Genomic DNA, 17145 nt, shown 5'->3' on the forward strand with positions numbered 1-17145 from the left:
ATCTGACTGGGTTAGGGGACGCCTACTCAGGTCACAAAGGGTCGAACTGAGCGCGCGCACACACAGACACAGCTGGTAAACACTATTTCTAGGTGTGTCTGTGAGGACGTTATCAGTGATTCCATAGACGAAGAAGGTCGGTCCTCATGAATGAGGGTGAGTGTCATCACTGGCAGCTGACGGCCTGAATAGAACAAAAGAGTAGAGGAAGGGTGCATTCTCTCTCTTGAGTTGAGACAAATCTTCTCTAACTCTCCAACACTGGAGTTCCTGGTCACCGGACCCTGGGACTCCAGATCTTAGAGCAGTGGTGCCTTGGTTCTCAGACTTCAAGCTGAATTATACCACAGTCTTTCCTGGTTTTCCTTCATGCAGATGGCAGACTGTAAGACTCCTTGGCCTCCATAATCATTTGACACAATTTCTGTAATAAATTTCCTCTTTTACATATCTATGTGCTAAGTCGCTTCAGTTCTGTCCAACTCTTTGTGACCATAGGTACTGTAGCCCACCAGGCTCGTCTGTCCATGGGATTCTCCAGGCAAGAATACTGGGGTGGGTTGCCATGCCCTCCTCCCGGGGAATCCTCCAGACCCAGGGATCGAACTCACGTCTCTTATGTCTCCTGTGTTGGCAGGTGGGTTCTTTACCAGTAGGGCCACCTGGGAAGCCTCTATCTATCTATCTCTATGTATCATATTTGTTCTGTTTCTATAGAAAACACTGACCAATATATTTAACCAATATTTGTCTCTTTTTTCTTTTTTTAAATTCCAGATATCCTAGTGGATATGAGTGGTATCTCATTAGTTTTGATTTGCATTTTCCTAGTGACATACTGTGCATCTTCTCATGTACCTACTTGGCCATATTCACTGGACAAATGTCTATTCAAATCTTTCACACATTTGTATATTAGGTTGTCTTCTTCATTACTGTGTTGTAGGAGTTCTTAATATGTTCTGGACATTAGATCCTTATTAGATACATGACTTGTAAATTTTTTCTCCCACTTCATGGATTATCTTTTCACTTCTGTGATAGTGTCCCCTGACACACAAGTTTTTAATTTTGATGAAGTCCAATTTAATTTTTTCTTCAGTTGCTTGTGCTTTGATGTCACATCTAAGAAACTGCTACCTAATCAAAATTCACAAAGATTCACACCTATATTGTCTTCTAAGAGTTTCATACATTTGGATCTTTAATCCATTTTAAGTTCATTTTTGTATATGCTGTAAGGTGGAAGTCTAAATTCCTTCTTTGACATGTGGTTATTCAGTTATTCAAGCACCATTTGTTCAAAGCACTACTCTTTCTCCATTTTATCATCTTAGCATCCTTGTAGACAATCAATTGACCATAGACGTGCTGATTTTTGGACTCTCAAGTCTATTTAATCAATCTATGTGTCTGTCCTTTGTTAGTACCACTGTGCCTTGATTACCGCAGTTTTGTAGTAAGTTTTAAAAGCAGGAAGTGTGTCTTCCAAATTTGTTCTTTTTCAAGATTGTTTTGACTATTCTGAGTGCCTTGCATTTCTATATAAATATTAGGATCACTTTGCTCATTTTTCCAAAGATGGTAGTATAAATTTTGATAGGAGTTATGCTGAATCTGTAGGTCAGTTTGTGGAGTTCTGCCATCTTAACAGTATTAAGTCTTCAAATCCATTAACACAGAATATCTTTACATTTCCTTCATTTCCATTGCTAATGTTTTGTAGTTTTAGTGTGCAAGTCTTATATCTCTTCAGTTAAATATATTCCAATGTATTTCATTCTTTTTGATACTATTGTAGATAGTATTGTTTACTTAATTTCACTTTCAAACTGTTTATTGCTTAAAATATAACTCATATTTGTATATTGATCCTATATCCTGCAAAGTGGCTAAATTAATTTACTGGTTCTAATAGATTTTAGGTAGTTTTTATGGTTTTCTATATATAAGATTATGCATCTGCAGATATAGCTTTTACTTCTTTCTTTCCAATTTGAATGCCTTTATTTCATTTTCTGGCCTAATTGTGCTGACTAGAATCTCCAGTACAATGTTGAACAGAAGGGACAAGGGAAGGCTTCTTTGTCTTGTTCCTCATTTTAGGGAGGAAGCATTCTTTCTTCCACTATTAAATTTGATATTAGCTACGGGTTCTTCATAGATGGCTCTCTTTCAGGTCGAGGGAGTTCCTTTCTAGTCCTAGTTTGTTGAATTTTTTATCATGAAAGGTTGTTACATTTTGTCTAGTGCTTTTTCTTCATCTACTGAGATTATCACATATATCGTTGTTTTTCCTTCATTCTATTAACATAGTGTATTATATGCCACTCTTTATACTGTTTCCCTATCTATTTGCCATGAAGTGACGGGACCAGATGCCATGATCTTAGTTTTCTGAATGTTGAGCTTTAAGCCAACTTTTTCACTCTCCTCTTTCACGTTCATCAAGAGGCTTTTTAGTTCCTCTTCACTTTCTGCCATAAGGGTGGTATCATCTGCATATCTGAGGTTATTGATATTTCTCCCAGCAATCTTGATTCCACCTTGTCCTTCTTCCAGTCCAGCATTTCTCATGATGTACTCTGCATGTAAGTTAAATAAGCAGGGTGACAATATACAGCCTTGATGTACTCCTTTTCCTATTTGGAACCAGTCTGTTATTCCATGTCCAGTTCTAACTGTTGCTTCCTGATCTGCATACAGGTTTCTCAAGAGACAGGTCAGGTGGTCTGGTATTCCCATCTCTTTCAGAATTTTCCACAGTTTATTGTGATCCACACAGTCGAAGGCTTTGGCACAACATACTAGTGTGTAATATGCAATGTTAGTAATCTCACTTTCATTCCCTTTCTTTACCCACCCTACCCCCTAACTTAAAAGTTCAACATGTTCTGGATCCCCACCACATTTGCTTACCAAAAAGGAAACTGTCTCAGAGTAGCAGGTATCAACACCTGGGCCTACCGCATAGGCTGTTTTTTTTCTTTGTTCTTATGATCAAGTCATTCGCAATGTAGTAGATAAAATGGATCCCTAAAGTACATCCGCAAACTTCTATCCCTCATTACATGCTCAATAAATATGTGAAGAATAAACGAAAGCACTAGAGGGGGCTATAAGCTAAGGGGTTAGTGAAGACAGTCCACAGCCCAGCTTCCTCTCTAGCTGGCTAGCAAGAAGCCATGGTGGTCGAGTAAGTCGCCTAACAGATTTGTTAGTGTAGATAGTCCCCAAACTAAGCAGCGAGATCTGTGTGACAAGCTTAAGACAGTGTGCCTAGGTATGTAGGTTATTTGGAATACAACAGGTTAAAGTAGGAGAATGAAAAGTAGGGCAAGATTATTTTGGAACATTAGAAGAATTAAAGAGGTAAGAGCCTAAGGGATGCCTTTGTGGTTGTAAGATAGAGAGAAGCCAAGGAAGGATCTAAATGTAAAGAAACTTATTGCACAGCTTTCTCAGCCAAGAGTTTTCTGAAGAGTGCACACGAAATAAATTCCTTAATAGAATGTCTTAAAAATTGGCACACAGGCAAGCACCCTGGTTCTTCAGAACAGTATAACAGATTATGAGAACAAGATCAAGAGGTGGGAGTGGGAACAGAGAAAATGGACCAAAGAAAGATTTACTTTTTGTATGTACACTAAAGATGACTGTTCTAATATGAAAATAGTAAGGAAAGAAAAACTTGTTAACAACATTTCCTAACAGTTCCTGTCTATACTCAGTCAAGAAAGTCCAACACTAAGGACAAAAAAAAAAAAATCATAATTCTGATTTCTTTCATCTCAGATCCATCAAGTGTCAGAAAGTCTCAAGGTAGAACCAACAAGTGCAGTTCCCAGCCAATGCCTGATAGGAAGCTCATACTTAAAGGATCAGACAAAAGTCATCACCAAGAAAAACCACCAATACATAATCCCACTGTACACCAGTTTCTGGGTTTCCCAGGTGACTCAGCAGTAAAGAATCCACCTGCCAATTCAGGAGACACAGGAGATGTGGGTTTGCTCCCTGGGTCAGGAAGATCCTCTGAAGAAGGGAATGGCTACACACCCAAGTATTCTTGCCTGGAAAATTCCATGGACAGAGGAGTCTGGCAGGCTATCCATGGGGTCACAAAGAGTCAGACACAACTGAATGGCTGAAATCATACACACTCCTAACTGTGTACCTCCAACGTTCATGAGTTTGGAAATAACAATCATTTCCGTTAGTTCCTTGAATGTGTTTTGAGGAAACAGAATAAAGTGACCATAATAAAATGAACAGCTGGGAGGGGGAAAGCCAGCCTGAAAACAACAGCTGAAAAGGTTCCCACATAACACACACATAGGAATAGGGACCATCCTATTTCATATGTCAAGACTGAGATACTTTTAAAGAATACTGGCTATGAAAAAGTAATAAGGGTGAACTACAACACTTGAAAAGGGACAAGTATCTGTACCACAACTTCTTTATCATCTATCAACAGACACCTAGGTTGCTTCCACGTCCTCACTATTGTATACAATGCTACAATGAACACTGGGGTACGTGTGTCTTTTTGAATTATGCTTTTCTGGGTAAGTCAGAAAGAGAAAAACAAATGTCATATATGAACACATATATATGGAATCTAGAAAAAATGTTACTGATGAACATATTTGGAGGGCAGGAAGAGAGATGCAGACAGAGACTTGGGGAAACAGTGCAGGAAGGAGTGTGTGGGACGAACTGATAGAGCAGCGTTGAAACATACATTACCATGTGTAAAACAGATAGCTAATGGGAAGCTGCTATATAACACAGGGAGCTCAACCAGTGTTCTGTGACAATCTAGAGGAGAGCGATGAGGGTGAGGGTCGCAAGGCAGGGAACATGTGTATACTTAACGGCTGCTCACACTGATGTATGGCAGAAATCAACACAATGCTGTAAAGCAATTAGCCTCTAATTAAAAATTTTTACACAAGGAGAGGATATGTATGTATACTTATAGCTGATTCATGTTGGTGAACAGCAGAAACTCACACAACATTGTAATTATCCGCCAATTAATAAAATTAATTAAAACAATTATCACCAAAAAAGGGACAAATATCAACAGAATCCTTAAACTTGTGTTCTATGAAGTAAGTTTATAAATTACATATCACATGAGCAAAACTTCTTGAACTAATACTAGTTGAAAAATTAAAATTCTCTTCATCAGTTTGTTCCAAAAAAGAACACTGTTCTGGCTGACAGTTTTCTGTTTCAACTTCCATCCAGGGTTTTGTGTTTTTATACAGGAGAAAACTGATGAGAATAAGCTTGAATAAAAATTGGAACATTCTTAGATGCTGACATGCAAAAATTAAAACGTTTAATACATTACTTCAGATCAACTCATACGATTGAGATTAGGTTCTTCCCTTCTCTCTCAGAACTTGAAACAAGTTTAGCAGAAATATCAGATAAATGAGCAGCTGCTTTCAAATAGTCTTACTTGGTGCATTCACAGGTTCATGAAATAAAATAGGCAAATGTAAATATTAAGATGAAAATATTGTCTAAAATCCAGGTTGTTCTTTTCTTTAGGAGTTAAACATAACAGGGATGTAGAGAGCAGACATGTGGACATGGGTGAGAAGATGGGGATGGTGGGATGAACTAGGAGACTAGGTTTGACACACATAGACCACCATGTGTAAAATAGCTAGCTAGCGGGGACCTGCTGGACAGTACAGGGAGCTCAGCTCGGCGCTTGTGATGACCTAGAAGGGTGGGATGAAGGGGAGGCAGGCCCACGAGGGAGGATATATGTATACACACAGCAGATTCACTTCACTGTATAGCAGAGACTAACAGTGTGAACCAGTTATACTCCAAAAAAAAAAGTCAAACATACATTCATCACATAACTCAGCAAGTTTACTCATATATTTCTACTCGAGATAAAGTATGGGTACAAAGATGTGGATGCAAATACTCATAGTAGTACTATTCATAATAGTTAAAAATGGAAAATAACCCAAATGTACATCAACTGATGAATGGATAAGTAAAACATGATCTCCATACAACAGGCAAAAAAGAGAAATCAAGTACAGTATATGCTATAATATGGAAGAACTTCAAAAACATTATGCTCGGTGAAAAAAGCCACATACCAAAGAGAGATATTATATGATTCCAGCTATAAGAAATGTTGAGAAAATAAAATCTACAAAGACAGAAAGCAAATTAATGTTTGTCGAAGACTGGAAGTGAGAAAGGAGAGTGATCACAGATGGGTAAGATGGATCTTTCTGGAGTGTCAGAAATGTTCTAAAATTGGATTATGGTGATGGTCACATGACTCAACAAATATACTAAAAATCACTTAATTGTACACTTAAAACAAGTGAACTTTATGGTATGTCAATTATACCTCAACAAAGTTATTTTTAAAAAATCTAGTAAGGTGCATAATATGAACAGATCTTCAGTGTATAACTCGGTGAATTTTAACATATGTATACACCCATGTAACTAGCATCCAGAGAAAGACACAAAACTTTTTTAGCATTTCAGAAGGTTTCCTTGTACCCTTTCCTAATCATAAGGCACCAACTTCCTCCACAAGAGTGGTTACCACTGATTTGCTGTATATCACCTTGATTCATTTTGTCCACAGTGAAATTTCAATGTTACTTTTGCTCAACATAATGTCTGTGAGATTTATCTGAGTTGAAGCTGATATTAGCAGTTCATTCTCTTTTTTATTACTGTGGAGCCCTCTTGGGCTTCCCTGATAGCTCAGTTAGTAAAGATTCCGCCTGCAATGCAGGAGACCCCAATTCTATTCCTGAGTCGGGAAGGTACCCTGGAGAAGGGAAAGGCTACCCACTCCAGTATTCTGACCTGGAGAATTCCATGGACTGTATAGTCAGTCCATGGGGTCACAAAGAGTCGGACACGACTGAGCGACTTTCACTTTCATTCCACTGTGCACATATTCCACAATTTGTAAGTTCTTCTGTTAAAGAACATTTTGGTTGTTTCCAGTTTGGGGGTATTATGAATAAACATGCAATGAACATTATTTTAGATGTCTGTTGGCAGACATATGCACTTGTTTTTCTTGGGTACACAACTAAGAGTAGAAATGCTGATTCAAGGAGGAAGCACAAATGTTTAGCTTGGGTACAAACTGCCTTAAAATCTCCCAAACTGTTTAGACAAATTTCCAGTCCTACCAACAATGTCTAAAAGTTCCAGCTGTCCCACCTCCTCACCAACAGTTGGTATTGTCAATCCTTCTAATTTTAGCCACTGTGCTAAAATTACATTGTGTACACAGTGTGTAGGAGTATTCTGGCACGGCTCTAATTTGTATCTCCTTAATTAAGAATGAAATTGACTGTATTTGCATATACTTCCTGACCATCTGGTTATCTTCTCTGATGACGTGCCTGATCAAGAACTGTGTCCATTTTTAACCGGTTGTCTTTTTCTTATTGCTTTACAGAAGTGCTTTATTCTAAATACAAATCCTTTATCAGATATACGTACTGCAAACACTGTTCCCCAATCTGTGGCTTGCATTTTCTCTCTCTTGATGGTGGCTTTGATACACAGAAGTGTATAGTTTAACGAAGTCCAATTTATCATTATTTTCCTTCATAGTATTTTTTATGTTCTGTTTAAGAAACTGCCTATGCCAAGGTCATGAAGATAATCTCCTACGGTCTCTCCTAGAAGCTTTATTGTACCACCTTTCCCAGTTAAGTGATCATTAATTAATTTTTGTATATGGGGGTCACAGCTCATTTATTTCCCATAAAGACACCCACTTGATACAGTACTGTTTATTGATAAGACTATCTTTTCCCACAGATGCAATGGCATATTGCACCAGTAGTCAGATGACTGTGTCCTACAGGAGTCTGTTTTTGGTCTCTCCTTGTTCCCTTGTCCCATTTTATCCTTGGCAAATGCTACTTTAGACTTAATTACGGAACCTTGATAGTAATCTTGAACTAGGGAATATCTGAATACACAATTTGTTATAGAATTCTGTGAGCTATTCTTGTAAGAAAGACAAATGCCAAAAATTTTACTATCTCAGGTTTTACCTGTCATCATATCTCTGTTTTGAAGAAGATCATGTTTTTTTAAATCAGCAAGATGAAACCCTGAGTATTTTTCACCACAAAAGGCTTACAAACTCTACAGGATCTCTTACATTAACTGCAGGTAGCTGCTGAAGCTTAGAATGAAAATGGCTTACCTGAGTAAGATAAAGAGTGTCTTTGAACCTGCGTAGTTGATCTGCACTGTGTGGGAGCTTGAAGTGAAGTTCAATCTGCTTAAGCATTTTATTGTTACCATCAATCAAATGTTGCCGATGAAGTGCAAACCTGCTTTCGTAAGACCAGTCCTCTTCAGAGGAAACCTTTCGAGTAAAGAATAAGAGATTCAAACTGGGAAGTTAGAGGAGTGAAACTACCCTTTTCCAGATTGCTGGCAAACTTGGAAAATAATACACACTGGAAAAGAGCTCAAGGTTTGTTCTGGGACCAACCTCACATTTTAGGCATCATATTTGTTATTAGTGCAAGACTAGCCTTACTCTATCTATTTGGTATTTCTATCAAAAGGCTTCTCTCATCAAACCATGTTTGGTTTTTTTAGAATATTCATTATGTACATTTAAAAATGTCATCTCATCAAAGCATGGAAACTGTCAAAACTGAATAATAAACTGAAAATAACATTCTTTTAAAACTGTCAATTCTTTAACAATAATATCACCAGTAAGATGATAATTGCTTAGCATATACTCATTTGTTTCTCACTAAATATATTTGATACATACACATTTAATTTTGATATAGTTGAATATACAAACCAACCAATGATATTCTTTTCTGCTAATAATAAAACTTCTTTTCTTAACTTATAGAATCTTTCCTTTCCTTTGAGAAGCTATCATCTGATCAAGTAAAAAGACAAAAACAAATACCACACATTAGTAGTGTACCTTTTAAGGAAAAAAAAAGCAATAGTTCTGGCTTCTAGGCCTGTGATTTAATGAACTGTCAGCATGTGACAAAGATGTAAGACAACTGCTGGCTACATCTGAAAATATCAGAGTTTAATTTTAATCCAAGCTACACAGAGACTGAAAAAACATGTTCTGCTCCACCCTGAAAATTAGAAAACTCAAAAATCCCTGCTCATAAAATATGACTTATAAGTCCCAGTGATCATGCACAGACCAATCCGCTTAAAAAGGATAAAGTTATTCTTTAGGAATTTATTTATACCAAAATACATGCAATGTACACTGGCCATACTTAAGGAGGGTGTTTTTCCGAACTGAATTAATTTTTGGAAAATGTTACCACCACACAGTTCAGAGAACAGTAATTACTCCTATTACTCATTTGAGACAGAGGTATTAGTATTTACAGTCATCCTGTACACATTCGAAATGCACAAGCCTTTACCAACAGTGGCTTTTCCTTCTTTCTATGCTTCCTTCTTTTCAAAGTTGGAAATTTCTCCAGGCCTTTGAGCCCTCTGACTGCTAATAATCTAAATGTAATAATAAAATAATCATAAATCTGATCTGTTATGTGGGAAGCTTTCTACCATCTGGTGGCTATGCTTTGAAATTCTTGTAAATTTCAGCTGTAACAATGCTACAGCCAGAAAACAAGTCTATATTGTCTCAGTGGGTCAGGAATCCGGGCTCAGCTTAGCACGGTGCCTCTGCCTCTCCCAGAGGCTGCCTTCATCTCGAGGCTCCACTGGGACAGAGGTGGGGAATACTGCCTGAAGGACTGAAAGATCTATCTGACTGATATTCTAAAGTTCTGAGCACATGGTGGATAAGTAGTTACTTATTCAGTGAATATCCAGAGTAGCGGTTCTCAATCCTAGCTGCACATCAGAACCCTAGGAGAGTTAAAATAAGGAAAGAAAAGCTCACACGACACCTTAGAACAAGTGAATCCAAGTTTGGGGGAGTACAGTCCAGGCGTTAGTTTTTTAAAAAGGAAACAAACCAAAGAAAAACATCTGAGAGTGATTCTACGGTATATTCAGGGTCTACATCTAGGGCAAAAGTGTCAGATAAGGCTCTAATTGCTTTCAAAATATTAACTCATTTAACCATCATAACAACCCTATGAGTGAGTACTATTATCACCCAGTTTTACAGAATGAGAAAACCAGGCACAGAAAAATTAAGTTACTTGCCCAAGATCCAAAGCTAGTTAGTGTAGTCTAGCTCCAACTTTCATTTAAACCATATGGCTAGCGTTGACTATATGAATAGTAACAATAGCTTACATTTTAAGAGCTCATCACTATGTATCAAGAACTGCTGTGTTTCAGTGTATTAATTTAGTGTTTATACACAGTCACACAGCACACATGCATATCTGATGTGCACACACACAAAAAAACAAACACTCCTTGAAGTATCTGCTACTATTAATCCCAATTTGCAGATGAGAACATTGAAATTCAAAAAGAATGAATAATCTGTTCAAGGCAATATAGCTAGTGTATAGAAGTTCTAATACACAAATGCTGATCAGTTTATTACAAAACCCAGGATTAGATCTGATAGAGTACCTGAAGAACTATGGATGGAGGTTCGTAACACTGAACAGGAGGCCATGATCAAAACCATCCCCAAGAAAAAGAAATGCAAAAAAGGTAAAATGCTTGTCTGAGGAGGGCTTACAAATAGCTGAGAAAAGAGAAGTGAAAGGCAAAGGAGAAAAGGAAAGATACCTCCATTTGAATGCAGAGTTCCAAAGAACAGTGAGGAGAGATAAGATAGCCTTCCTAAGTGATCAATGCAAACAAACAGAGGGAAAAATAGACTGGAAAAGACTAGAGATCTCTTCAAGAAAATTAGAGATACTAAGGGAACATTTCATGCAAGTTCAGTTCAGTAGCTCAGTCATGGCCAACTCTTTGCAAACCCACGGACTGCAGCACACCAGGCCTCCCTGTCCATCACCAACACCCGGAGCTTGCTCAGACTCATGCCCATCCAGTCAGTGATGCCATCTAACCATCTCATCCTCTGTCATCCCCTTCTCCTTCTGCCTTCAATCTTTCCCAGCATCAGGGTCTTTTCCAATGAGTCAGTTCTTCGCATCAGGTGGCCAAAGTATGGGAGCTTCAGCATTAATCTTTCCAATGAATATTCAGGACTGATTTCCTTTAGGATTGACTGATTTGAGGACAGAGGATGAGATAGCTGGATGGCATCATCAACTCGATGGACATGAGTTTGAGTAAGCTCCGGGAGTTGGTAATGGACAGGGAAGCCTGGCATGCTGCAGTCCATGGGGTCACAAAGAGCTGTGTGAGAGTCCAACTGTCACATGCATCCATGGCCACTGGAAAAACCATAGGTTTGACTAGATAGACCTTTGTTGGCAGAGTAATGTCTCTGCTTTGTAATAGGCTGTCTAGGTTGGTCATAGCTTTTCTTTCAAGGAGCAAGCATCTTTTAATTTCATGGCTGCAGTCACCATCTGCAGTGATTTTGGAGCCCCCAAAAATAAGATCTCTCACTGTTTCCCCATCTATTTGCCATGAATTGATGAGATCTGATGCCATGATCTTAGTTTTCTGAATGTTGAGCTTTAAGCCAACTTTTTCACTCTCCTCTTTCACTTTCATCAAGAGGCTCTTTAGTTCTTCGCTTTCTGCCATAAGGGTGGTGTCATCTTCGTATCTGCGTATCTTGATTCCAGCTTGTGCTTCATCCAGCCTGGCATGTCACATGATGGACTCTGCATATAAGCTAAATACACAGGATGACAACATACAGCTTTGATGTACTCCTTTCCTGATTTGGAACCAGTCTGTTGTTTCATGTCTAGTTCTAACCATTACTTCTTGACCTGCATACAGGTTTTTCAGGAGGCAGGTGAGGTGGTCTGGTATTCCCATCTCTTTAAGAATTTTTCACAGTTTGTTGTGATCCACACAAAGACTTTGGTGTAGTCAATAAAGCAGAAGTAGATGTTTTTCTGGAACTCTCTTCCTTTTTCGATAATCCAGTGGATGTTGGCAATTTGATCTCGGTTCCTCTGCCTTTTGTAAATCCAGCTTGAACATCTGGAAGTTCACGGTTCACATACTGTGGAAGCCTGGCTTGGAGAATTTTGAGCATTACTTTGCTAGTGTGTGAGATGAGTGCAATTGGGTGGTAGTTTGAACATTCTTTGGCATTGCCCTTCTTTGAGATTGTAATGAAAACTGACCTTTTCCAGTCCTGTGGCCACTACTGAGTTTTTCAAATTTGCTGACATATTGAGTGCAGTACTTTCACAGCATCAAATTTTTTCATGCAAAGATGGGCACAATAAAGGACAGAAATGGTATGGACCTAACAGAAGACGAAGATATTAAGAGGTGGCAAGAATACACAGAAGAACTATATAAAAAAGATCTTAATGAGCCAGATAACCACAATGGTATGACGACTCACCTAGAGACAGACATCTTGGAGTGAGAAGTCAAATGGGACTTAAGAAGCATCACTACAAACAAAGCTAGTGGAGATGACAGAATTCCAACTGAGCTATTTCAAACATGGAAACTTACATTACCGTGGGGTGGGGGAGAGGGGGACAATGGTGGGACTGCTGAGAACAGCTGCCACTTAGACCTCACTGCCTTGTACAGCATCATGGCTGTGTTCCCCAGCCCGCTGGCGGCTCAGAATGCCTCACTTCACTTCAACAAACTTCGAGTGGCCAGAAAGAACTATGACCTGAGGATCCTGGAGCAAGCCAGATCCCAATAAATGGAGAAGAGAAGGGACCAGCATGGCAGGGGTTGGAGCAAGGTGGAGGGGGTCAAGGGGCCCCATCAGACCACAGACAGAGGCAGAAAGTAAGATGAGGTCCACAGACAGTCACTAGACTGGAGCCTAAGACAGTGGGGATGAAGACGGAACAGACACACCGAGCCTGGACTCTTTCTCACTCCCCTGCCAAGGGCCCCTCCTTCTCCCTGGTTGCCCATGTCTGCTTCCCTCTCTTTCCCATCCTCTTCTATCATTTTTTATCTCTTCTCTCACCATGAAATTAACTCCTATTTTTTGGTCAGGTAGAATTGAGAGGGTCCCATACTCCCCCATTCTCCTATTTTCCTTACCATTCCAAGCTCCCTTTTCTTTTTTGGTCTTTATGAATATATTTATATGGACAGAATTAAGAAAAATTGACTTCCCCTCTCACCCCATCTTGTCTCCCCAAACCCCACAGAGGTTAAACTTGGGCCTCCTTCCACACCCCCAGAACACTTGTATATTGTTTGAGGTTTGTGCCGCAGTAACAGACATGGTATTTAGTTGCACATACAGATGTTTGCTGGGTATATTCACCGCAAATTTTTTAATTAATCTGACTTTTTGTTTGTTGGGGGATTCTGTGGGGTGAGGTTGATTTTGTTTTTAAATATTAAAAAAAATTGTCATTGGAAAAAAAAAAGGGATGCTACAACATAATAATATCAGACAAAGGTTTATTTACTCATTTCTCTTACTGTAGCAAACTATCCAGTTCTGAGTATCCGTAAATAATAAAAACAGTTGTAGGACACATAGAAAGTAGTAAGTGAACGTAATTTTCATGTATTTCATGTAACAAGTGAGGCTTAAGGAATCACTGGCTTCCCATTGAATTTTTAAATGCTCTTGAAAGAATGTAAATAAAAGCAATATGGAAAAGTTATAACCCACAAAATGATGACTATAACAGTTTAGAACCCCAAAAGTTAAGGATAAAAAGTTCTTTTCTATTATCTTCTTCCTAAAGTTCTGTTTAAACAAGAAGTACATTTCATTTGACCTTCTGAATCACACTGAGGAAGTGCCCATAGTCTACAATGCTGAATCCCCAGTAAATCAAAGATGGCTTACCTTTTCTAATGTACTGAAGGAAGGCCAGGACTGATATCCATACTCAGATACAAGTCGAGCTTTGGGGAAAGTTCTCCAATCCCAGCAGTCACTCATATAATCATAAAAATGTACGTCCCCATAATTCAGGTCATAGGGGTTTGGAGAAAGCCAACCTTCTGCAGTGGTTTTGGCCCCATTTGTAGGACTGGATGTGATAAAAGGACGAGTCTGGTCTCCCTGCATTCAGAAATAAAATGGTTTAAAAGATAATATTTTCACCCAGTAAAGTACAGATCACTTACTTCTTTAAAAGTATTATCAGGTCCCTGAAATGCCAAGTTGTTGTCATTTAGTCAAGTAACTGATAGAAAAATGATAGAGCCACCTATATTCTTCTACATTTGACAGCCACCAGCACATTTCTGCTGTTTGCCAATCTTCCATATCTCTTTTTTATTTTAATTTAGCTGCATAGAGTCTTAGTTGCGGTATTCAGGCTCTAATTCCCTGATCAGGCATTGAATCTTGCCCCCCCTCGAGCTCAGAGTCTTAACCACTGGACCACCAAGGAAGTCCCTCTTCATATCCTTTCATAATGCTGTTGCTGCTGCTAAGTCGCTTGCTTCAGTCGTGTCCGACTCTGTGCAACCCCATAGACAGCGGCCCACCAGGCTCCCTTGTCCCTGGGATTCTCCAGGCAAGAACACAGGAGTGGGTTGCCATTTCCTTCTCCAATGCATGAAAGTGAAAAGTGAAAGAGAAGTCATTCAGTCGTGTCTGACCCTTAGTGACTCCATGGACTGCAGCCTACCAGGCTCCTCCATCCATGGGATTTTCCAGGCAAGAGGACTGGAGCGGGCTGCCATTGCCTTCTCCATTTGATAATGAATCATAGCTTATTCCTCACAGCAGCTGTTCCTAATCTTTTTCAATCACGTCTTACCTACACCTGACCTTTCCCCATCATGGGTAGTATACAGTCTGGTACAGAATTCTGGCACTAGTGACATTTTGAGCCTAATAATTTTTTGTTTTGTGTGTGTATGCCGTGAGTGGGGGAGGTTTTATATCAATACACTCTGAGACGTTGAGCAGCATAACCGGCTTCTACCTATTAGACACCAGTAATACCTAAACCCCACTTCCCCAAAAAAGTTCTACAGACATTGCAAAATGTTCTCCTGTATCTTGGGAACAAAATCACTTCCACTTGAGAAACAAAGGTCTAATGGTTTAGAATAGCCTACTGATAGCTTCTTGGCCTTTTGGCTATAACGAAGTATAGAATGGGATATGGAGTCAGAGGAACATGAGTTTAAATCTCAAATTAGAATCATATTGTTTTGGGACAGGTCTAAGTCTCAGTTGTCTTATCTGTAAAATGAGGATAATAATAGTACCTCCATCATCAGGCTATTATAAAATGGTAAAAAAGAAAAAAAAAAAAAAAGGAAATGTGGAAGAGATGGTTAAGGGTCCATTGAAATTCATGTTCCCATTTCTGTAATTTGGAGATGCCTGTAGGAAGTGCCTTCCTACCCTATTTGAAGTCTGTGAGACCATATTCTCATTCTCTTCCCCAGTTCACAGGCAAAGGCCTAGGAGATGGTGGAGATGGAAGGAGCCTGGGTCTCAAAAAACAGGAGAGCTGCCTGTCCATCAGAAACAGCCATTCTGTAGTGTTACTGAGTAAAAAAGAAACTTTTATTACATAAACCACTAAAACACTGCAGTTTGTTACAGCAGCCAGGATATAATTATTTAATCCAGTGTCTAGAGCTCAAAATGTTTTAATTGTTATCTCACTTAATGAACTGACTTCCTATTTCAGTGAGAAGAATCATTCATTTACCAAGTCTCTCTCAAGTGTTTACTGCGAGTCAGGCATTTTTCAGCAAGAAAGAAAGAGAGAAAATCTATGGCAATGTCAAGTATTAACACATCAAATCTCTGTTGAGCATTTACCATGCACCAGGCATGCAGTTTTTGCTATATACTGGAGGTTCAGCAAGGAACAAGACAGACATGCTGACTGCCGTCTTGAAAGAGTAGACTGGGCGGGGGGTGGTCCTAAGATGGCAGAGGAATAGGATGGGGAGACCACTTTCTCCCCCACAAATTCATCAAAGCATCATTTGAACGCTGAGAAAATTCCACAAAACAACTTCTGAATGCTGATGGAGGACACCAGGCACCCAGAAAGGCAGCCCATTGTCTCCAAAAGGAGGTAGGGCAAAATATAAAAGATAAAAAGAGAGACAAAAGAGTTAGGGATGGAGACCTGTCCCAGGGACAGAGTTGTAAAAGAGGAGAAGTTTTCAAATACCAGGAAACCCTCTCACGGGCAGGTCTATGCGGAGTTTTGGAATCTCAGAGGGCAACATAACCGGGAGGAAAAAAATAAATAAATAAAACCCACAGATGAAGTGCCTGCCTAACCACAACTCCCAGCGGAGAAGTAGCCCAGACGCTCGCATCCGCCAACAGCAAGTGGGGGCTGAACAGGGAGGCGCAGGCTGCAGTGCTTAGGGTAAGGACCAGGCCTGAATGCCCTGAGGACAATCTGAGGGAGCTAACGTGAGATAGCAACCCAAACTGTGGGATAGCAAGAGAGAGAGGAAAAAAAGAAAGAAAGACAAGAGAGAGAACTTCCCCGAAAAGCTCTAACCTAAGGCACTGCCAGCCCGCTCACAGAACAAAGGACTGAGCAAATACCAGAGGAGAGCTAGCCAGCTGCGGACCAGCCCACCCCCACCGGAGGCAGGGAGGCAGGCGGGCGACAGCCAGCACCGGAAGGAAAGGGTCAAACTAGGCCCCAGAGACGACATCCTCTACTGCGAGCAGGCTCCCAGTTGCTAACCAAGTCTTCCTGGGATCTCGGATGGCTGACATCCGCCAGGAGGGTCGCAGTCAGACATCAGCTCCCCAGAGGAGATACACGGCACACCTGAGACGGCGCTCCCACTGCGCACCCAGGAAACCGAGTGGCCAGGACGGGGGAGGTGATGAGACGCACCGCCCACCTGCGGAGTGTGCATTCGCCAAGCACCTGGTCTCCTGAGCTGCTCAGACCCAGGAAGGGCACAAAACGCAGGCCCAACTGAGTCTGTGCCTTTGTGGAGCACCCGAGAACCTGAACCTGAGCGGCTTAGACCTGGGAAGTGCACGCAACCCAGGGCCTGCTTTAGACAGTTCCCCTGCAGAGCAACCTGGAGCCTGAGCAGTGTAGACCAGGAAGGCACACACGC

The 17145-nt window shown here is 40.1% G+C and overlaps 1 protein-coding gene across 1 annotated transcript in view; it reads right to left on the reverse strand.

Moving 5' to 3' along the window:
- MANBA (mannosidase beta) overlaps positions 1-17145 on the reverse strand; it is a 124188-nt gene that overhangs the window by 24648 nt on the left and 82395 nt on the right. The window contains exons 12-13 of the mRNA XM_043438653.1: positions 13916-14134; positions 8243-8407 (exon numbers count right to left, since the gene is read on the reverse strand). Of these exons, the coding sequence (XP_043294588.1) occupies positions 8243-8407; positions 13916-14134 (384 nt within the window). The remainder of the gene's footprint in view (positions 1-8242; positions 8408-13915; positions 14135-17145) is intronic.

The sequence above is a fragment of the Cervus canadensis genome, chromosome 19 (genome assembly GCF_019320065.1).
Source record: "Cervus canadensis isolate Bull #8, Minnesota chromosome 19, ASM1932006v1, whole genome shotgun sequence".
NCBI lineage: Eukaryota > Metazoa > Chordata > Mammalia > Artiodactyla > Cervidae > Cervus > Cervus canadensis.